The 23546-nt window shown below is 53.3% G+C and overlaps 1 protein-coding gene across 2 annotated transcripts in view; it reads right to left on the bottom strand.

Moving 5' to 3' along the window:
* The window catches only part of PHACTR3 (phosphatase and actin regulator 3), a 238390-nt gene that overhangs the window by 208291 nt on the left and 6553 nt on the right, over positions 1–23546 (bottom strand). Inside the window, exon 1 of one of the 2 annotated variants that reach the window (XM_067708624.1) lies at positions 10628–11137. The exons of the other annotated variant lie outside the window; for it this stretch is intronic. Coding sequence (XP_067564725.1) covers positions 10628–10745 — 118 coding nt within the window. The 5' untranslated portion in view covers positions 10746–11137. Of the gene's footprint in view, positions 1–10627; positions 11138–23546 lie in introns of those variants that run through there. 2 annotated transcript variants of the gene reach the window in all.

Here is a 23546-nt window from a genome sequence, read left to right as displayed (position 1 = left end):
ACAGCAGAGGGGAGAGCGCCCAGCACTGCAGCATGGAGGCCTGGAGGCTCCAGCAGAGGACAAAGTGGATGCCACACAGAAGGGGGCAAACGTGGGAGGTCTGGTACTTATTACATACATGTCCTGTCATTTTACAAGTCAAAACGGTATGCCCCTAGCCAGAGGGTGAGCTTCCAGGAGGGGCAATACTTCTTCACATCACCCACACACCATGCCCCCTGCACACAACAGCACTTCCTACGTCAGCAGGTAAACATGTAGGAATGGATGATAATGTACAAGATGATAAAACCATGCCCCACTTCACCGAAACCCATCCCACCTTAGTGACTTCTGCCACACCTGTGTCTCCTCAACGGATGACCACAGCTACTGTATTAATATTTTAAGCCCATCTTCTTTTGTTTGCAAACAAATGTGACTTGAAGGAGGACCATATTCCACCACTCTCTATGGAGAGTGTAACCCTGGTCACCTGGAGGATAACAGGGAAATAGAGCAGGTGGGGCAAGGCCAAGGGGACCCCACAGAGCAATGCTCAGGCTGGGACAGCCCTGAGGCTGGCGAGCTCTGGGGAGTTCTGCACAAAAGACCCTGCTGACAAATGAGCCAAGGTCAGCAATGACTTGACTCGTGACTGCAGAAACACAGTCACCCCACAATTCACGTTGCCCAAGACAATGTTTTCCTGCCAAAGGGAAGCAGAAAGATCATTTTTGGCAGATTTTCCTGACTATTTAAATCCCCTGAGCTACTGATTACAGCAAGGCAAAAATTCTGCTGCACATGGATGCAAACTTCCAAGAAGTAATGGGACCAAAAAATGAAGTAATGACAATACCGCTCATGAGTAACAGTATTAAGACCAACCCAGCAACTTTAACAAAAACAGCTGCACAACAGTGTGCAATAAACATATTTATTAAGTCCAGAGCCACAGCTCCCACCTTCCACTCGGGTCTTGGCAAACCCATTTTCTGACTGCTGACTAATCGATGTCAAAGTCTACTTATGTCACGGCCACGAGATAAGGTGTGTTGCCAAGAGACACACCCAAATGACTCGCCCCAGCCCATTAAAGACAGGACCTTCCACAACTCTGCCCACGGCTGGTCCTCCGCCATCACCTTGCCTGACCTTTGATAAATAAATCTTGTCCTAGTGGCCATGCTAGTGAAATGAACTGGGAAAATGAAGAGTACATCTGCTTGCGTCTGTGTGTTTATGTGACTACAGATGTGCATGCATCTACGGGATAGGTTGCTTGAACCAGGAATGGGATAAACACAGGGATCTGTTTCATCTAAAGCACAGAAGGCCTTCCTGTAACATGCAGAATGAAGCCAGTAAAGGGCATACAGGGTGGGTGGAGCATGCAGGGTGGGCGGGGCAGGGTGGGTGGGGCATGCAGGGTGGGCGGGGCATACCGAGTAGGCCAGGCATTAAACTCACCTAGATTCAAACTGCTCTTCATACACATGTGCCCACGGTCCTCGCACCCTCTGACCCTACCTCAAGTGTTTGGAGGAAGATTAAATAAAAGTAAGATGCCCCATGTGTAACACAGAGGCGACAACAAGCACATTTTCACTCCAGCCACTGATGATTTGCCAGACTGTCAGCTACGTGAGGGTCAGTCTTGTTCCCAGGATTAATATTATTAAATAAAATTTGGATGGACATAATGTTCAGGCTTGAGTCACACATCTCAGGCCAACCTTTAATTTCTTGGTAAAGAAATATCGTAAGTATAAAAAGTGCTTCAGGGGCTTCCCTGGTGGCGCAGTGGTTGAGAGTCCACCTGCCGATGCAAGGGACGCGGGTTCGTGCCCCGGTCCGGGAAGATCCCACATGCCGCGGAGCGGCTGGGCCCGTGAGCCATGGCCGCTGAGCCTGCGCGTCCGGAGCCTGTGCTCCGCAACGGGAGAGGCCACAACAGTGAGAGACCCACGTACCGCAAAAAAAAAAAAAAAAGTGCTTCAGCTTCCCCTGAGATTCTGTGTGAGCTTTCCAAGGGTAAGGGTAGCCCCAGATATGCTGGGCTTAGGTCACATGCTTTGTTTTTAAGTGAGGAGGACAGTAGGTGACCACCTGGCAGTCACTCTCATTCTTCACATGTTCTGAACCTGCTCTTGTTAGGGGTAGCCGTGAACATACCCGAAACAAACAACCCAAAAAAACCAAACAAACAAATTGGGTCATTTGTAGAGACATGTATGAACCTAAAGATTGTCACGCAGAGTGAAGGAAATCAGAAATAGAAAAAAAATATTGTATATTAACGCATATCTATGGAATCTGAAAAAACTGGTATAGGCGATCTTATTTACAAAGCAGAAATACAGACACATACGTAGAGAACAAACGTATGGATACCAAGGGGGAAGGGGGGGGATGAATTGGGAGACTGGGACTGACATATATTCACGATCGATACTATGTATACAATAGATAACTAATGAGAACCTACTGTATAGCACAGGAAACTCTACTCAATGCTCTGTGGTGACCTAAATGAGAAGGAAATCCCAAACAGAGGGGATGTGTGTGTACATATAGCTGCTTCACTTTGCCGTACAGCAGAAACTAACACAACGTCGTAAAACAACTATACTGCAATAAATATAGTCAATTTAAAAAACAAACAAACGTCCCATTTCCCAGGCCCTGCAGGTGGGAGTGGCTGTTTGACACCCTTCTGGCCAAGGAGGTGTAAGCGGATGTCACTGGGCGGGGCTCCCAGGAAAGCCAGGTCAGGACCAAGCAGCTGGACACGCCTCCACCCGTCACCATCCCCTCCTTCCTGCCTAGAAAGCGTATGTGTGGCTGGAGCTACGGCAACCCTCTTGCCCCCAGGAGGCGGCAAGGAAATCGCAGAGCCTTGGCCCTGAGACAGGGAGGCCGGTGTGCTGCCCGCACTTCCGGTGAACGTAAGATGCCCCGTCTCTTATTGTAACCAGTACCGCTTAGGTTTTCTATTACATGAAGCCAAACCAATCCCTAACTGACAAACTTGCTAATATTTAAAAACCACATTTCACATAAAAATCGGGATTTCCAGCATGTCTCTTAAAATAGGATGCTCGGGTCCCCCTGGGACCACATTCCTGCCTGGTGATAACAGTTCTGTGCAAAATCCCACTCCCTGACTCGGCCGTTTTCGGGGGTACCAGCCCCTGTGGACACTGCAGTTGGGGGCCTGGGTTAAACCATTTTATAGGACATGGAATAGATCCCAGCTCTCAAATTCAATAATGGTAGGTCTCAAACCCTCTGATATACATTGTTGATATTCAAACGTTTTCCTTTCGCCTCTATTCCTGTGACATTTGACATCCACCCCATACATGATGCTCTGATGGAAGCATGGGTGAGGGGCCTGGAACATTCCCATCCTCCACACCCACGGCCTCCTGCAGGTGGTCTGGCCACTCCCAGGCCTAGTGTTAAAATGAGTCACCTGTGTCCTTCAACACAGGTACCTTTCCCTAAGAGGTCACCAAATTCATGAAACAATCAAAATATATATATATATATATACACATTCAAATCTGACTTCAAGACCACCAATGTGCTATCCCATAATTAGAGAACCAAAGTCAATAACTTAAAGAAGGTGGGGAGACTCCAGTAGGCCTGCAGTCGGGGCACCGGGGGAGGCAGGAAGGGGGCCGGGGGGCAGCATATGAGGATGGCTGGACAGACCTGGGGCCGGGCAGGGAGGGAGGCTGCGGGGAGTAGAAACGGGTCGGTGTGGGAAAGGGCAGGTGAGGTCAGGAGCCCCGGGCTGGTGGGAAGACTGTTAGAACCAACATGTCCACACGGCACGCTGCTGCTGCCCTCTGGGTAGACCAGAATCAGAATCGGAACCGGACCCCCCCCCTTCTTCTCATCACTGCTTCCTGAGGACGGACCCTGTGGTCTCACTGTTCTGAGACAGCGAGGGGTGTGGGTCCCCGAGTCCTCGCAGGGACCACGGCCAGGTCCACGCAGCACAAACATTTCACAGGTGGAGGAAATGAAGCCCAGAGAGGTTGACCAGCTTGGCCCTGACACAGAGCCAGTTAGAGGAGGGGCTGCAGATCAACCCACAGGCTGTTTCCACGTCTTCATCACAGGGTCTGCACCCTTCCGACATTATTCACAGAAGATGGAATTATCTCAAGGCGATTAGGGGATGTCCTAGGGGAGCCTTGCCTCTTCACAGCTGTGAAACCAATGACTAGCATCTGTTACAGACAACAGCTGAGTAATCCTCCCCCACCCGGAGTTATGGACATTCTCTACCACCATGTTACAGACAGGAAATGGAGGTTCAGAGGAGGTGAAATGACTTGCCCAAGGTCACACAGCATGTACGTGGCAGAGCCAGGCCTGGGACCCCTTCATCCAATTCCAGGCAAAGAATCTCTTCGGTTGTCATCGTTCTCTTTGTCAAAGAGACCCATCCAGCCAGGGCCAACCATGGCACATTTTAGGTTCTCTGGAGGAGCTCAATGCATTGAAATAAATTAATCCTGTGTGGATAAGAAATGACTCCTGCTTGGGTGTCCTCCCCTTAAGGGCGTGAGATGATCAACCAAGGGCTCCAGCAGAAGAGCTCTATGACCACGTCAATCACACTTCGACTTATCCATTCAGTCAACAAACATCCCCGGGGGGACAGCCAAGGGCAGCACAGCCAAGAGGACCCTCAGGGTGTTCCACCGACTAGTGCTGTCTAACAGAGCCGCCAAGGATGGAATGTTTTAGATCCACACGATCCAACATGACTGCCGCCAGCCACACGTGGCAACTGAGTGCTTGAAATGTGACCCGTGCGACTGAGGAAAGAAAATTTTAAGGTTAATTTATTTCATTTAGATTTAAATTGCCATAAGGAGCTAGTGGCTACTGTATTGGGTGCTATGTGGCAGGAGAGACAGAGAATCAGTTAGTTGGTCAAATAAGTGAGATCATTTCACAGAGCGACCAGTGAGGAGAAGGAAAGTGGCTGAAGTGACCGAGAGGGATGGGGTGGGGCGGGAGGGAGACCCTGGGCTCTGCCTGTGGCTGGCCTTCTGCTGAACAGCCACACCTGGCACCTGGGAAGGTCCCAGGGATGAAGCTGTCCCTTGTCACTGCCTTCTGTGTCGCAATAGGGTGAGGAGGGTTGAGGAAGGGAAGTTTCAAAAGCCTCCTACTTTCATAAGCAGAAAAAATTCTAAGTTTTCTAAACTCCATATTTCTTTAAGCATGCAGCTTTTGTTTTTAATAACCCCCAAGAAGAAGCTGACAAGGTAATTACTGCATAGTTCTACTGCTAATTAAGCCATGGAGACACTCTGCAAGAGTGAGATCCCCAAAACTCAGGACTCCAGAGCAAGGGAACGTGCAAGGAACGAAGCCGGGGAGAACCACGCCATGGAGAAAGCAGGCCGCGACCCCCTCATCCCCACCCCGCGCTGGGGCACCAATAAAAGGTTCAGGCAAAGGGATGCCGGAGCCTGGAGTCTGGGGTGTGGATGTGTCTGTGAGTCTGTCTGCAGCTCAGGAGGGGAGTGGATGCTCTGAGAGGCTTCTCCCTCTCCCGGCCATGAGCAGAGGTGGATCTGTCCCTGCAGAAAGATGTGGTCCCAGCCTCCTCCACACTGACCTGCCAGCCACTCTCAGGCTGCCACTGAGCTGCTTATCCACGGAGGCCCTGGCCAGCCATCTGGCCAGCCCCAGGCCTCGTCCACTAAGACACTGTGCCTGGTTCCACAGATGCTTACCGAGGCCTCCTGTGGGAGAAGTCTGTGCTGCGCTCCTGGCCTAGGGAGCCCGGCCCACCGAGAGTGAGCCCAGAGTCCCAGGTGGTGATCATGAGCAAACTGGGACGGAGGAAGGGGGTCTGGGCGGTGGGGGCAGGGTAGCTACTTCGTCTCATCAGGTGAACAAAGAGGACCCTCTGAGGAAGTAAGATCGGCCCGAGACCTGGGCAAGCAGAGGTCAGCAGGACCCAGACGTCTGGAACTCAGGAGCCAGACAGGTCAAGGCAGGTCCCACACGGACACACACGCGGACATGGACAGACACACACACACACACACACACACACACACGGAACTTGTCAGCACAGACTGAGACCGTGGCAAAGGACTAGGCTCAGTGGGTCCCCAGGTGTGCTCACCTGACCCGAAGCATCAGCGTCACCTGGTCACGTGTTAGAAATGCACATCACCGGCCCCCACCACATAGGCTGAACTGGAAACACCGGGGCGGCGCAGGGCGGGGGGGTGGGGCGGTTAACAACCCTTCCAGGCGATCCTGATACACTGCTAGGGTTTGACAATGAAAGAGCTCCATCAGCAGTTCTCCAGGGAGATTTTGCCCCCAGGGGACATCTGGCAACGTCTGAGGACATTTTTCGATCGTCACAACCAGGGGTGCTACTGTTGTCTAGTGGACAGATGTCAGGGAGGCTACTGAACATCCTACAAAGCACAGGGGGGCCCCCAGAGCAGAGGAGGATCCCAGTACCAATGGCAACTGTGTCGAGGTTGAGAAACCCGCTCTAGATCAAAGGGTCCCCCACCTGGCTGCACAGCAGAATCTTCAAAAAGACAAATTGCAGGTCCCCATGGAAACATTCTAAACAGCTGTCCAGGGTGACTCGGCTCAGTCTCTGGTCCTGGCATCTGGGAACCAGGGAGAGAGCTGAGAATGGAGGAAGAAGGCCCTGTGGGAACCCCCATGCGATGCGCTGGGAAGACGTGCCGCGGGATGCAGGGAAAACCCGGGGAGGAGAGGGTGTCAGGAAGTGGGGGATGAGCGGGCGAGAGCAGTGAAGGGACAAGGTGAGGAGGTGACGTGGGTTCGGACCAGAAGGAGGTCCACACGGGACCAACGCCAGGGCAGAGCCCATCCCATGGCCTGAGAGCTAATGGAACGAGAAAAAGCAAAACTTCTCCTCGCGAGTATGAACCCCTCAGAGGGAGGCAAGGTGATGGGATGCCAAGTCACCTTTTTTTTTTTTGCGGCACACGGGCCTCTCACTGTCGTGGCCTCTCCCGTTGCGGAGCACAGGCTCCGGACGCGCAGGCTCAGCGGCCATGGCTCACGGGCACAGCCGCTCCGCGGCATGTGGGATCTTCCCGGACCGGGGCACGAACCCGTGTCCCCTGCACCGGCAGGCGGACTCTCAACCGCTGCGCCACCAGGGAGACCCTGGGGGAAAATCCTAACCATGCTTGTGGGTACAGAGTAAGGATTTGCAGTGAAGAACGCTGTAAAACTGCCAAAGGAATCGTGAATGGAGTAACGGTGTGGAGGGAGCATTAGGGCGACCCTCTGGGAGAATCGTTCATCCCTGCCACGCAGTCCCTGGCCGCTGAGATTTAACACACTAATAAGGCCACAAAAAGATGTTCACGCTCAGCAGCAGTCAAAGAGCCACAAATAAACACAAGAGACCCCCGTCACCCTTCGTGTGAGAGAAAAAACCAGACTGATGACCTCAGGTGCTGGCAAGCCTTTGGAGAAAGGGTGCTCTCAGATTCTGAAGGAGCATCAATGGTCCATTTTCCAGGAGGACGCAGTATCAGAAAAATTTTCAATGTGAGTCTCCTGTGACCCAGATATACCCTAGAGGAAATTCACAAAGGAGCACAAGAAGGCTTTGCCTGGATGACCGCTGCTGTGCTGCTTGTAATAGTTAAAAATTGAAGACACAAATATCTAATAGCTCAACTGAGAAAAATATATTCCCTGGGACACTATGCGGTTATTAAGAAAGGGAGATCGCTGAGACCCAGTGTTGAGTAGAAACCCAAATGGAAGAACCTTCCATACAGTGTGTTACCACTTGAGTTCTTTTAAATGCCTTTCCCCAAGAACCTGTAGATATAAACACGCAGGAAAAGGTCCAGATGCTCCACCGAACTCGTCACAGAGATAACCTCTGGAGAGTGACAGAAAGGGCTGTCATTGCTTACCTTTCCCATAATGTTCTGAGTTTTTTGTGTTTTTTTTACGGTACGCGGGCCTCTCTCTGTTGTGGCCTCTCCCGTCGCGGAGCACAGGCTCCGGACGCGCAGGCTCAGCGGCCATGGCTCACGGGCCCAGCCGCTCCGCGGCATGTGGGATCTTCCCGGACCGGGGCACGAACCCGTGTCCCCTGCATTGGCAGGCGGACTCTCAACCACTGCGCCACCAGGGAAGCCCTGTTCTGAGTTTTTGTGGAGAGAATACTGACGCGTTAAGGATGCATTTGGGAGGGGGGAAAGGTAAATGCAACCTTGGGCTGTTTTTATAAAGTCATAGAATGTAGATGGAAGGAGGTGACACTTCTATCTGACTTTGCACCGGGTTATTCCACAGCTGGCTTGTGAGCTTCACATTTCAGAAGCAGCTCTTTAGAGCAGCAGGCGGACAAATGGGAGAGGTCCCACAGGGCAAGGGAGGCGAAGGGCTGGGACTCTTCAACCTAGTGAGGAAGTGACTCAGGTGGGCGCGATAACTAACAACACCAGACTCTCTGAAAACCCAGGTAACGTGCATCATGAGAAGATCACATCAGAACTGACTGGTAGCAGACCTTCCCAGATCGTTTGAAAAAGACTTTTCAAATCGGTCTGCCCAAAGAGACGCATGCACTGCATCGAAAAGAAGTGAGTCCCCCATCAGAAGAGGCATGCAAGCACATGCCAAGCCGACCAAGCAAAGCAGGTGTAGATAATGCTCCCTGATCACCCTTCCCACTCCAAGCTCCCAGGTCGCTTCCAACTTGAAGATTCTGAATCTCTTTCTACCGTGAACTCCTGTGCTGAACACAATCCCTAAATACTTCACTGATTTTTGCTTTTTAGTAAGGTTCTACCACTCACAGAATTATACCTACTAGAGACTTTTTTTTACCTCAGGCGTCTGCTCGCTGGGTCCCATTTTGAGCATCTGAACCAGAGACGAACTCGGGCTTTCAGCCTCCCGTGGTATCACTTAATCACGGACATCCAAGCCCTTCCACCTCTCTCCCAGGCGGACCCGCACAAGACACCTGTCAAGCCCTCTGTTCCCACCCACGGAGGCATCAACTCACAGACAGCCAAAAAGCGAAATCCTCCATAATTCCTGTTTCAAGTTTGCTTCCTTTTACTGCCAGGGAGACAAAAGGAGCTGAAAAGGATTTTCTCATGACGAGCCACTCAACTTCCATAATTGGAACAATCATGGATGTGCATCTCCAACACAGAGAAAACCAATCCACCATGGAGTGCTGAGGGCTTAATCCCAGATTTCTAATAAATGGATTAATTAAAGCCTTAAGGGTCTACGCAGAGCTACCTCTGCTTGAAACTCTAAGGAAATTAACTTGCCCTCCCAGATATAAAAAAAGGGCCAGGGATCTCCTCCGGTGGGTACCTTAGTTTGACCAAATGACAGTGTCAATAGTCCTAACAAAGAAATCTTACAAGCCTTGCATGGGTTTATTGTTTAAAATTTCAGATTGGGCCCTGGCGCCCACAGAGCTGCCTTTTAACCCGTCTTTCTTTGCAGTTAAATAGTGAAGCTCCTCTGTGTTCCAGCGGAGTGAAGGAATCCCTCCCCACAAAGCCGGTTCACCCCAGCCCCAGGGAGTATCAGGAGTTTGATGCCCACCATTTACCGTGATCAAGTCCCCATCTGGGGTCAGTGAATTTAGAGAGGGACAATCCTCAAAGGAAGGTAAGAGCAACTTATTGTCAAAACAGAACCTGTGACAGGATGGTGCTTCTCTAAGATTCGAATGGAGTCCTGTGGCGTGATACCAAAACACCAGCTTTGATTCTTTTTTTGAACCCTACATTTCAGAAGCTCAGACTTCTCCCTGTGAAGTGAAAATTGCCTTCTGGTGGAGAAAGGTTTTAATGATCACTTTGCTTCCTGCGTCTCCATGGTGACGGGGCGCACAGCCCACCTCCCACCACCCCCCTCCTGCTTTATTAGGCCTTTCTTCCTCTTTGGAAAGTAATCAATCAAGCCGTATAGACTCCTTTGTGACCGGATTTATCACCTAAACAATCGACGCTGCCGCGGGGGGTGGGGGAATGAACGAAGTCCATATAATTTAATGAAATCAGGCTCCGTCCTGGTGCACGCATGCCCTTCATCTCCCAGTGGCAGCTCTGCCAGCACACCTGTCCCGGGAGGCGGGCGGGCGCGCCCAGGTGCGCCAGGCCCCGCCGACTTGGGCGCCCCGCGGAACCCCTCTGCGCGGCGGCCGCATAAGCGCTGCCCTGCCCGGGCGGGGGATGCCCCAGCCGGGCCTCCTGGGCCACCGGAGCTGGGGCCGCGGGGGAGGGAAGCAGAGCTCGGAGCCGGCGCTGGTAGAGGCGGCCACAGGTCTGACTCCCGGCCCCCAGCTGGTCAGCACCCAAAGAAGGGAAGCCCCTCGGAGGGGCCAGCAGATCCCACCAACCCGCAAGGAGGGCAGATGCGGAGTGCCGGGCTCTACCCGGGGAACCGGCTCCTCCCCGGACAAAGGGCTCCGCCGCCTTATGGGGAGCCTGAGCGACCGGGTCCTGCCGCGGCTCCGCAAATGCAGCCCCGGCGCGCAGCAGCGCCCGGGACTTGGCGCCCAGCGCCCCCTGCCCCGGCCCTCCCCGCCCTCCCCCGCCCACCCCGTTACCTGGGTTCTCCCCGGCGTCCGCGGAGGACGTGGCCGAGGAGTCGGTGAGGACGCTGGGGTCACTCTGCGAGCGGCCCCGCGACACGAGGCAGCCGCTCCCGTCCTCGGACGTGGCCATGGGCCCGGCCGGCGTGGGGGCAAGTTGGTGGGAGCCGCGTGTAATCAGAGCATCCGAGGAGGCCAAGGTCACTGGCCAGGGGACTGGAGGGGGCGGCTTTTTAAAAAGGAAAATAAAAAAGGACAGGGAAAGGGAAGAAGCCGGAGGACGAGGCCGGGGCTGGCTTCAGGGCGGTGAGACAATAGCCTCGCGGCTGCAGCCAGGCGCATCCCGGCGTGCGCGGCCTCGCTCTGTTATTTATTCGTGTTTATTCCCATTCTTCAGTCTATATTCCAGGAAAAAAAAAAAAAGTTGAACCAGGAAATAAAAACTTTTTCTTGTCAGTGTTTATTGCGTGCTTGGGGCAGGGGGTGATGCCCGAGAATTTCTGGGGGCGCTCCCTCCCCCCACCCCACCTCCCACCCCCCGGGGGGAAAAAAAGGAAAAAAGAAGAATCTTTGCTCTGGCGATTGCTTTAATCTGAAAGCTGTTCTTGGAGCATCTGTTGGAAAACATTAGGATTCTCCCATCATGCCCCGCGAGAGGAGCTTGACGTCACGAGAGAGGGGAGCGAGAGCCAGCGTGGGGATGGGGCGGGGTCTCAAATACCTGAACTGCACGCCGCCCGCCCCGAGGAAGAGGGCTGAATCCTGGGTTCTGAACCGCGCACTCCCACCGCAGCCGCTCTCTGGAAACAAGGATTCCACATCCCGCTTCCTCCGGCTCCCCGCTGGCGGGGAGGAAACCCTGAGGGTGCCTCCCTCGGAGGTCAGGGCCTAATCTCCCCAGCAGCTTCAGGGCCCTTCCTCTCTCGGGGATCTGGAGGCCACCGTGGGATGGGGGGTGGGGCACTCCGGAGCTTTGTCCCCGCCCACCACAGCCTCCTCCCCACTGCCCAGCCCTCCTTCCCCCTCCCCCCCAGCCCTCAGCCCCTCGCCGGGGAGGAGAGAGGCAGAGGGGCACCTGGCACCTTCCAGGGAGGCCTCCCCCAGATTCCTTGATGGAGTTGATGAGACCAGGCAAGGCAAGGGAGGTGACACCGCCTAGGGCTGCCACTTACAGAAGTGCCCCCCAAGGGGCTAATGAGCAATTCTAACCCTTCTAGATGGTGGTGTGGGAGAAAGAGAGGCAACTCCCACACCTCCGGCTAAGGCTCGGGCGATGAAGAAGAGGAAAGAAGAGGAAAGCCCAGTAAAGGACACAGAAAGGGGAGCCTGGGCTAAGAAGGGGGCCAGACCCTCAGGTGGCAGGGCCACAGGGACGCCGGGGGAGGGTGCGCCCAGCCCCGGCCTTGCTGTGCAGAGAAGCTCCGATGGGCAGGATCCTGTCTCAGCCCCTCAAGCCACCCCAGGTAGAGGGTGCTGCTCTCAGCCCTACTGTGGGTGATGAAAACAACCGGGGCTCAGAGGAGCCTGCCAGGGGTCCTGAAGCTGGGCAGGGGCTGGGGACCTTCCTGGGGCTGCTTCTTCGTATCCGGCCAGCACCTAAAGCAGGGTTGGGGTGCAGGGAGAGCACCTGGCGGTGTTGGGTGAACCCCAGTGAAGGGCCAAGGACAGCACTGTGTGGGGAAATGTGGGTCCTCACTGCACCTGGGGCTTTGGGCGCTTAGCAGCAGTCCCCTCAGAGAGGTGAGGGACGGAAGACAAGGGTGACCACCAAATACGTTAGTTCTTCAGCGTGTATGTTGGTACAATATTGATTTGAGTCGGGTAGAGGTGGAGCTGGTCATCATATTTTTCTCTGGCTTTGAAATGATCCAAAATAAAAATAGTTTGAGGTTTAAAAACATTAGTGACCCCACCTCTACTGATCAGTAGAAACAAAAGTCTGGTGAACTGCCTGCAGCAGAGACTCAGGCCGTCCAAGTTATCCACACCCAGACCAGGGCCGTCTAGAGGCCTGGGAAGATCTGGCCCACAAGGGGTGCAGAAGGCTGCTGTCCGCAGGTCCCAGCCTGGAGGGTCCCATGGGGGTCTTCATCCATGATAAACGGATAAATAAAATGTGGTGCACCGTCCAATGTAACATCATTCAGCCATAAAAAGGAATAAAATACTGACACCTGCTACAATATGGGTGAACCCTGAAAGTGTTCCAAGTGAAAGAAGCCAGCCACACACACACACACACAAATACACATATATATACTATAGGATTCCATCATGTGAAATATACATATATATACTATAGGATTCCATCATGTGAAATATACATATATATACTATAGGATTCCAGCATGTGAAATATACATATATATACTATAGGATTCCAGCATGTGAAATATACATATATATACTATAGGATTCCAGCATGTGAAATATACATATATATACTATAGGATTCCATTATGTGAAATGTCCACAGAGACGGAAGGCAGATTAGTGGTTACCTAGGGCAGGGAGGGGGCACGGGGGCAAAGGGAGGGGCTGCTCATGAGGAAGGGGGTTCTTTTTGGGGTGATAGAAACGTTCTAAGTGTTTTTAAAATAAGATTATGGTGATGGTTTCACCACTCTGTAAATGTACCAAAAGCTATGGAATTCTACACTTTAAACAGGTGACCTTTATGGTTCGTAAAGTATTTCAATGAGGCTGTTTTAAAAAACAAAACCAGGTACACAGAGGCACCTGGGCTGAGCTTTTGATCTGAAGAATGACTGGGTTCCACCTCTCACCTCTGCTAGGCACAGTCTCACTGCAACCTCCCCTGTCCCTGCCCTGGGCTCCGAATCAGACTGAAGTCCTCCCAGGGGTCACCCTTCTGGTCCCTGATCAGAAACCCAAAGCCATTTGCTGACTCCGGGCAGCCCTGACAGTCTCAACACAGCTGCCTCAAAGAACTACAAAGATGACGAAGCCTGTAAAATTCGTCCCTTCTGAAAACACGAAGTGGTGAAGGAAAGGGAGGGCCTTCCTCTGCCCAGGACAGGCGTGGTGGGGACACGACAGCAGAGGTGACTCTGAGGCTGGCAGAGCCACCCATACACACAGACGTGCCCCTTGTTAGCAGGTGTGTGGAAAAAGGACCACACAGAGGCCCAAGCCCGCCCACAGGTGTCTCCAGGGTTGGTTTCCTTCTTACACAAAGTGCAGATGAAAAATACGAAAACTGGGAATCACTATGCTGTACACTTGAAACTTATAGAATATTGTCCACCAACTATACCTCAATTTTAAAAAGATGCAGATTACTGCCATCCGTCAAATATTTCCTGAGTATCTATTTTGTGACAAAACGTAGGATTTTTCTGGGAATACCACAATGAAACAAGACGTTACTGGACCCTGAATTCTCAGAGCTCGTGATCTTGCAGAGAAGAGAGGATTCAGAACTAAGCAATCCATCAATCCATTGATTTCAGTGAACACAAGAGTGAGGGATGCCCAACCTGGTGAGCAGAGCCTGGTCTGAGGAAGTGATGCTCTTCCTGAAACTGAAGTCTCAGTGGGATTAATCAGACAAGTCAAGGAGGCAGAGGGAACTGTCTGGGCAAAGGCCATGAGGTGGGAGCAGCACAGAGCTCTGAAGTCCCCAAAAAGAGGCAGAGTGAGGGGCCAGGTGTGAGCTAGGCTGGAGGAGGGGGTGTGGACCCTGTCCATGCAGTGTCTTGTGGTCCCTGTCGTGAGCACGGTGCAAGACAAGTGCTGAGCTCAGAAGTGGGTCCCCAGAGGATTCCTGCAGCTGGTGACACAGAAGGGACCCCAGGTGAGAGAGGGACAAAAGGGCACATGCTTTGCGTCCCACAGGCCCTCTGGTACCAGCTGCAGGCTGGGGACCCCTCTCTGGAACTGTGATTCCTCATCTTAGAAAGAGCATGGTCACTCCTGCCCGGCCGTTCCCAGAGGTCACGTGGCAAGAGCTGGACCAGTGCTAGCGGTGCTCTTGGAGACCCCTTGCATGTCGACGACCCCTGCAGAGCTGATGGCCCAAGGACCTGGGACCCCAGCAGGTCGCCACCATGGGTTCAGGGATCTTTGTCAGGCAGAAGCCTGGGGCGTTGCAGGTGCCCAAGAAGCTGGTATCCGTTGACCAAATCAACGACTGCGCACGGGGGCGTCAACGCATCGCTGCTCCAAAAGTGGGGGGCCCAGCACCCTCAGGACCCACGTCAGCTCCTGCCCTCCAGACCTGAGGTTTCTCCTTGAGGCTCCAGGGACCCTTCCTTACCCGTCACAGAACAGAATTAAACCAGCAAACTCAAACGCTTAAAAAGAACTGCTCCAGCCACAGTCTCTGTCCAAGCTCTTAGGGAAACGGAAACAATGGAAGAGGGTCCAGAGAGCATCCCCCAGGGTGGGGACTGGAGGCCAAAGGAGAGGGAAGGGTGAAGACAAAGCAGGTCCCACGGAGCCCACGCTGAGGAGGGGAGCCCCGCCCTCTGCTGGTCACAGAAGGAACTGCGCCCAACAATGGCCTGTGGGAACTTCCCCTGACCTGAGGGCTGACCTAGCCTTGAACTTGGCTTCTTTTGCCCTTTGACCTTGCTGGGGTGTCCATCACCAGCCTTGCCCATAAGGCTACTCAGGGTGGTGCTCAATGCAATACCAGCCGTGGCTCTTTTCTAAACACACCCAACTCTTCTAAAACAAAAGCCTCCATGTCACCAACCATGGTCCCCGCCCTGAAAGGCATCGGCAGCCACAGCTGGCCTGAGAAACGGCCGTGGGTGGCCCCAGGCTTAGCCCTCCTCAGAGTGTCTTCCGTGCTCAGGCTATCTAGAGCCGGAGTCTAAGACCCGGGCACGAGAGGGGGTTCCATCACTTCCTAACTGTGTGTCCCCTCTAAGCCCGCGTGTGAGTCGGGGAAGGGCCTCCCTCGTAGGGTGCTGGCATTCGGTCCCAGCACTCGAGACACAAAAAGTCCTCTGGTGCAAGACGCTGGCCTTCTGATGTCTTACGTGCCCCAAGCACATCCAGGCCGCCGGGAGGGCCCCATAGGATGGCAGGGATGGAGGCAAAAGAATACGGAGCAAGAAGCCGAACCAGGGGAGGGATGGGGGCGCCCTCTGCAGGAAGGAAAGAAAACAGCCCCAGGCAGCTCCTGCTTCTGCGTGTCCGGGGTGCGTTGGAGCACAAAGCCGAAAGTCTCAGGGGACCTCCCGTCCTGGGTACATCCTATACACCTCCCTTGTTGGAGGATGCGTGTGCCCTGTTTCTAGCTAATGAAGGGAGTGGGCTGGCTTCCTCTGTGGGAAACGCCGCTGATGGACGGACGGGGAGACACACAGAAAAGGCAGCTGTCACCATCACCCTGGCAGGTGCTGACGGCAGCGTGCCTGCCTCCTGTCCGAGTGTCCTGCGGGGTCTGGAGCTCCAGCAGCCACCCTGTGACCCTGGAGTGACACACGTGAGGACGGGATGCCCACAACTGTGGAGAAAGGGATTCTGAAAGACGTGGATGATTAGAATGTTAATAATAAATAAAAGGGCAAGCTGGCAATGCTCTTCAGCAGTTATGCTCACCGCCCGACGGTCCAGCCACTTGACTCTGGCTTTTAAAAGAAGATAATTCATGTTTAAACAATGGTCATTGTCACCCAGACACTTTCTCTTTCCTCCAATTCAACGTGTGCACTGGAGTGTGTTTACTGGATTTATATTCTAAAGGGGCTTCTTTCCTTTCCCTTGGGAGACCCCAGAGCTGGGCTTACTGCCTCACCACACACGGATTTATGTCTCTAACAACCCATCGCAGGCACGGGAGACAGCCTTTTACCGGGTAACAGTTCAAACACGGCAGCGAGCCCGATCCATTAACTACAGAAAGTTCACAGCACCAGGTTTATAGTACTTTAAACTTTTAAAAATCCTTCCTAAGTTCCTTGGCGGGAGCAATAATTCCAAGAAGCCACTTGTGCAAACCTATAAATAATGATGGCTGCGTCCATATTTTCATAGAAGCTGTGATCGCTTTCAGAGCCTACATTTCACTAACCCGCTGTGCAGTTTAAAGCTGGTGGCTCCGCTGGGATTTCATGGGGGGAGGGGCAGTCATTTAGGCAGTTCGATCCTGGTGCGTTCACCAGTCCGCATTCTGGAATATTAACAGCAGTGCCAGTGACTTCCACGGCGGACGGGGGAACAGCATTCATTTCCGCGTGTAGTGGAGGCTACGACTTGGGGCGCAGCAGAGATCAGTCCTGGCACTCCACGTGGCAGTTCTGGGGGGCCTCTGACCCTCCTGGTTCATTCTTTTCAAGGGCTACCTGGGGTACCGTGGTATAAAAGGGAACCCCAGGATTTTAGGGGAATGGGCCCTGGGGGTCTGTTGGCAGGAGGGAGTGGAGGGGCAGAAATCTAGAGTGGGGTTGGTTCTAGCTCCGACCAGAACCTGGAACACACAGCAAAGACGGGGGGCTGGCCCTGCATTCGGAAAGGTGTGGGTCTGAAGACCACACGGAGCCACCAGCCTTGATCCCAGAGATGTGTCCTAAGGAACGTGAGGCCCCCGTTTGGGGTTTCAAGAGATGTGTCCTAAGGAACGTGAGGCCCCTGTTTGGGGTTTCAAGAGATGTGTCCTAAGGAACGTGAGGCCCCCGTTTGGGGTTTCAAGAGATGTGTCCTAAGGAACGTGAGGCCCCCGTTTGGGGTTTCACTGATTGATTCATTTATTCATAGTTGTGCCAGGCACTGCAGGGGGTGGGGAAGGGGAGAGGAGGGTTCCCTCCCGACAACAGCACGTGCAAAGGCCCTGGGGTGGGAGCAGTGGGCGGTCTGAAGGGCTGAGAAGGGGCTGGGTAGCTGGAGTGCTGGGGATGGGGTGGCACGCGGTGAGAGTGGGGGACAGGCCCCAGGACTCAAAGGGCCTCGTGACCCATGGGGCAGAGAACAGATTTTATCCTGGGAGGAATGAAAAACCCAGGAGGGTCTCCATCCAGGAAAGAAAACGGATTTCCCTTCTCTTGGAAGGTTATGGGGCCACTGGAGGGAGGCAAAAGGGGCCGGGGAGATGAGGGGGTGGACAGGGGCTGCTGCAATTCAGACAGGGAGAGACACAGGCAGCCTAGAATGCAGGGTAGTGGGCAGAGCCCAGATACATTGTAACTATGTATGTCCCGCCCACTCCTGATGCAAAGGTACCATGCCGGCTGAACTGCAATAAAACAAAATTCCTACACACGATAACTGCTACAATTCAGATAGTTACCAACTGATTTACGTGCTCTATAATTTGGGGAGGGGGGCTGTTTTAATAGCAGGATTCCTCGAAGCTGGACACTGCTGCTCTCCCCCAACACAAACTCACGTGGCTGATTTAACTGGATCTCACCACAGTGGTGTCACCCTGTCCGCACCTAGTAGCTCATTATGGGCCGGTCCCCGGGCTAATCCACTTACCCACAGTGTGGACGGCAGAATTCTAATCTCCCCAGATTCCCAGCCCCGGGTTACTCAATCCAACTTGACCCCAGGCACTGCCGTGAAGGCTTTTGCGGACGGAACCAGGGTTCTAATCAGCTGACCTGAAGACAGGGAGATTATCCGAGATGATCCAGACGGGGCTGTGTAATCACAGAAGCCCTCAGAGCAGAGAGAAGACAGAAGAGCACGAGGGGCGCAAAGGGAGGGCCAGGCATTCGAGAAGGATGCGGCCCACCACTGCGGGTCCTAAAGGGGCCAGAAGCCAGGGAACACAGCGGCCTCTGGAAGCAGAGAAGGACCCCCAACAGCCCACAGGGAAACGGGGACCCGGGTCCTGCCACCTGTGAGCAGGACTCAGCTTCCCTCTCAGAATGCCAGGACCTGCCCGCACCTCTGGCCCGTGGGCCCCAGCGCAGGGCACCACTGAGCCCTCCACACCTCTAACCCACAAGGGGCGTGTGACGATAGGCACATGTCACTTAGCCCACCAAGTTCGCAGTCCTCCGTTTCAGCAGCCACAGAAGAGGAACGCACGCATCCTCCCGGGTGACCAAGGACGCCAGTCCCGGTGGTATCCTCCACCCACAGGAGGGCCAGGCTCGGGGGCTGGTCATGCGGGTCTGCCGGACTGCAAGGGTCCTTTTCCCACCCCTGCACGACCCTGGGTGACCCCGCATAGACCACCTGGGAAGAGGGATGTGCGCACATCCAAGACTCAAGACCACTCAAGACTCAAACGAAGGGCACAAACCACACAGGAGGACAGGTGGAGACGGCCACCCAGGTGTCCCACCTGCGGGGCACAGAAAGCCACCTGCAGGGCAGGGCTCTCTCCTGCCACCAGACCCCTTGTTTCCAAGTCAGGCACCTCCACGGTGCAGCCTGAGTTGGGGCATTCACTAAGGACCCCTGTATTAGGTACCAAGAACTAGCACTGTCTTCCAGAACAAAAGGTAGAGAACATAAATTCTGAGGCAGGAACAAGCAAAGGGCTAAGAATCCAACGTCTGCCAAAGTCGACCGCCCAGGTTCAGGTGCAGCTCCGGCAGCTGTGTGACCTTGGGCAAGTTACTCCATCTCTCTGAGCCTCGGTTTTCCTCATCTGACAAATGGGGTCACACCTCCTATACAGACATGCAGGCAAAGGGGCAGAGCTGAGGGCCCCGGCTCGTGTGATATCACTGTCCCCCCAGAGGAGATTTCATCGTGGCTTCTCCCACCGTGGTGACTCCCATACAAAGCCGGCGCAGATGATCATTACAAAACATCCATCACTTTCATCATAATTCTCCAAGTTAGAAATCACTCTGTTCTACAAATGAAAGGCATCCCTCCTCTTACTTTTTATCCTCACAATATTTAAGGAAGAGGTAAAAACTTGGAGCTAATTTACCATGATTTGGGGGTGTGGCTTATAGGGAAAAGCACAGACAGCAAAGCCGTTAAAATAAAAATAGAAACAGAAATTTGCAGCCTCCTCTCGTGCTGGCATCCCATTATCTGCATGCGCGTGAATTACAGGAGTTAAAAGAGACTTAGTCACAGACGAAAGATAACATTCCTTTCCACACAGCTGTTCTGCACACTATGAAGTGGAGAGAGACAGTCCTTCCCTTGTATCAGAAACCTCATCTAGGGCAGGGTCTATTTCTGGTCCTCACCCTGTGGGTCAGTGGCAGTGACCCCACCATCCAAATAGACGATGCACACAATGCGAGCAGCAGGATGCCTGCCTGACTTCCGGGAGACCTGCTGGTGGCAGAATCGGACCCGGACCGACTGGGAAACGGACAAGGCAGACGCTTTGATTAAGACTCGGATGGAGGTGCCTGCCAAGGGCGCCTGTCAGTACCTGTACAAAGTACATGGGGTCGGTATTGGAGAATGGAGCCCAGGTAGGCCTCCGTACACCTGTTTCAAGTTTGCTGTAGGAAGGGTGTGTGAATAATTCGAAACGGTCTAAAAATATACGCTTTCAGAAGAGCAGGGTAGCCTCTCCGAGAGAGGTGCTTCGGAGAGGCTGTGAGCTGCTCCCTGCAATTCTGGGGGGAAAGTGCTGCTGAGTTGGGGGCTTTTTCTGCTAAATGGGTCTCCTCTGCAGAGAAGCCAGAGGCTCTGTGTTAGAACAGATGCTGTCCGAAGGAAGAAACTTCTGGAGCCCAAGGATGGCTCTCTCCGTGGGCTGAGAAAAGGCGGGATTTCCCAGCCCCACCTGTGGTTCGTGCTCTCGGTAAGGCCACCTGCCACGTGCTAGGCACAGGTGTGCACACAACAGTGAGCTGGTCGCCGCGGGCCTGGGTCGATACTGGCTGGGAAAGATGGAGCACGAACAAGAGAGTGAACAGACGGCCACGGTGCTGGGGTCTCCAGGACCACCCTCAGGTTTGGGGACTCACTAGAGGGGCTCCCTGAACTCAGGTACACTCGTATTCACGGCCGTGATTCACTACAGAGGGGACACGGAGCACAGTCAGCAAAGGGACAAGGCGAGTGGGTGACACCCGGGTAAACCAGTCATGAGCTTCCAGAACCTTCTCCCTGTGGAGTCACGGGACACAATTCCTCCACCAAGGAGTTGGGACCACACGTGAGACAGGTGGTCGCCCCGGGAAGCTCACTGGAGACTCAGCGCCCAGCGTTTCTCTTGGGGGGCTGGTCCCGTGGGCACCGTCTGCCCGCAGGGAGCAGGAAGGCAGACCCCAGAAGGAAAGCAGGGCCCCAGTGTGCACCCGACTCTCTGTGCAAACAGTTAGCGCAGGGAGCCACTCTCCCAGCCTGAGATGGAAGGGACCCTCCCCAAGTCCACGTTCTCAGACGCCAGCGGAAGGCCGACCCCTCGAGCAGGCCTTTCTAGGGAGAGCAGAGAGGCTGCTGGGTCGACTCTTTCATGCACACTCAGCGGTGAGGGCCACACGGGAACTGGGAAGGGGGCTGTGTCGGGGTCATTCAGATGGTGTGGCCGGTGGTATTTCCCAGATACGGCCAGGATACGACCCCACCTCACATCTCACCACATGGGTCTGCATGGCCCCCATTAAGAGACGGGTGTCTAGTGTCACCTCACACTAGAATGGCCATCATTTAAAAATCTACGAACAATAAATGCTGGAGAGGGTGTGGAGAAAAGGGAACCCTCTTGCACTGTTGGTGGGAATGTGAATTGGTGCAGCCACTATGGAGAACAGTATGGAAGCTCCTTAAAAAACTAAAAATAGAGTTAGCATATGATCCAGCAATCCCACTCCTGGGTATATATCTGGAGAAAACCATAATTCGAAAAGATACACGCACCCCAGTGTTCACTGCAGCATTACTGCCAACAGCCAGGACATGGAAGCAACCTAAGTGTCCATCGACAGATGAATGGATAAAGAAGATGTGGCACATATATACAAGGGAATATTACCCAGCCATAAAAAGAATGAAATAATGCCATTTGCAGCGACATGGCTGGACCCAGAGATTGTCATACTGAGTGAAGTAAGTCAGACAAATAGAGAAAGACAAATGTCATCTGATATCGCTTATATGTGGAATCTTAAAAAATGGTACAAATGAACTTATTTACAAAACAGAAATAGAGTTACAGATGTAGAAAACAAGTTTATGGTTACCAAGGGGGAAGATGGGGGAGGGATAATTTGGGAGATTGGGATTGACATATACACACTACTACATATAAAACAGATAATCAACAAGGACCTCCCGTATAGCCTAAGGAACTCTGCTCAGTACTCTGTAATGACCTATAGGGGAAAAGAATCTAAAAAAGAGTGGATATATGTATATGTATAACTGATTCACTTCGTTGTACAGCAGAAACTAACACAACATTGTAAATGAACTATACTCCAATAAAAATTAATTTAAAAGAAAAAAATTTTAATTAAAATGTTTAAAAAGAGATGGGTGTCTGCTTCCCTACCCCCAATCTGGGTGGGCTGATTCTACGGCAGAAGTGATGAGGTGTGACTTCCAAGGCCAGATCACAAAAGGTGTCAGAACTGGAGGCTGTGTCTCTTGGAAGCTCCCTCTTGGGACCCAGGTTCCCATGCAAAGGCCTCGTGGAGCAGACCTGAGGCTCAGCCCACAGCCCCGCTGAGCTCCCCACCGACAGACAGTGGCACTAACCTCACAGGGGTTCTGGACTGATTGAGTCCCCTCAAAATTCATGAACTTAAGCCCCTCACCCCCAGTACGCCCAAATGTGATGCTGTTTGGAGACAGGGCCTTTAAAGAGGTGATTAAGGTTAAATGAGGTTTGCTGGGGAGGCCCCAAGCCAGCCTGACTGGCGTCCCTAGAAGAAGAGGAAACCTGGACACAGGGAGAGACAGCGGGGCGCACACAGAGGACACGGGCCACGTGAGGGCAAAGCCGTCAGCAAGCCAAGGAGAGAGGCCTCGGACGAAACCTTCATTCTGGACTTCCAGCCTCCGGAACTGTGAGAAATTTAATTTCTGTGGTAGTTTGTTTGTTATGGTAACCTTACCAGACTAATACACCAGCTGTATTAGTCAGGGTCCTCCAGAGAAACAGACCCAGTAGGAGATGTATAGACGTACAGACAGACACTTATGATGACGGACTGGCACGTGGTTATGGACGCAGAGAAGCCCCATGGTTTGCCAGGAACAAGCCGCAGACCCAGGAAAACCAGTGGTACGGGCCCAGTCCAAACCTGAAGGCCTGGGAACCAGGATGCTGGTGTCCAAGGGCAGGAAAAAGAAGAGGGACGGCTCAGCTCTGAGCACCCAGGGCCCCTGGATTCCATCCCAGGAAAGACCTCATGAAGACTCACATACTCGCACCCGTGACTGGTGGAACGAGTCACCTTTCCAGAAAATATCACAATTATGCAAAATCAACATCTTCCCAGGTAACCAAGGTCACCAGTCTTCAAAGGACAACAGGCACCCCACCTTGTCCTCCGTCACCCCCCCAACTGCAGAGGACACAGTGCAGACCCCAAGTCACCGGGACACGGCCCCTCTCGTCACCACCGTCCCAGCTGGCTCCCCAGTCCGGCTGGGAGGAGTCTGATGCAAGGGGTGTGAGCTGCTGTAGTGGTGTTTTTCCTTAAAATAAACTGCAGCTGAGTTTTGGAAGAAATCCCAAAGGCAGCAGGTTGCCTTAATGAAACTCAAACAGAGGAGGGGTTGGGGGACTCAGTGCCCTGGTTTTATTAAGTCACGAGGACGCAGGTCTCCACGGGTACGGGGGGGGGGGGGGGGAGGGCTCCTTCCGGGGGGAAGGGGGAGGGAGAAGCGGCTGGACCATGAGGAGGAACCCCTGGAATTCTCCAAACAGCTGACTCCTGTGGGCCGGTGCTTCTTGGTAAAAGGGGTTTCTCAAATGCAAAATGAAACGTTGATCGTTATCAATAAAACCATATATTTTATCAAATCAGAAACGAAACTCTCGCCCAAAACCTGCTTCAATGTTAGGTTCGGGAGACATGGT

The sequence above is a fragment of the Pseudorca crassidens genome, chromosome 15, assembly GCF_039906515.1.
Source record: "Pseudorca crassidens isolate mPseCra1 chromosome 15, mPseCra1.hap1, whole genome shotgun sequence".
Lineage (NCBI taxonomy): Eukaryota > Metazoa > Chordata > Mammalia > Artiodactyla > Delphinidae > Pseudorca > Pseudorca crassidens.
The sequence above is the reverse complement of the archived record's forward strand: the minus strand, read 5'-3'. Positions and strand labels throughout refer to the sequence as shown.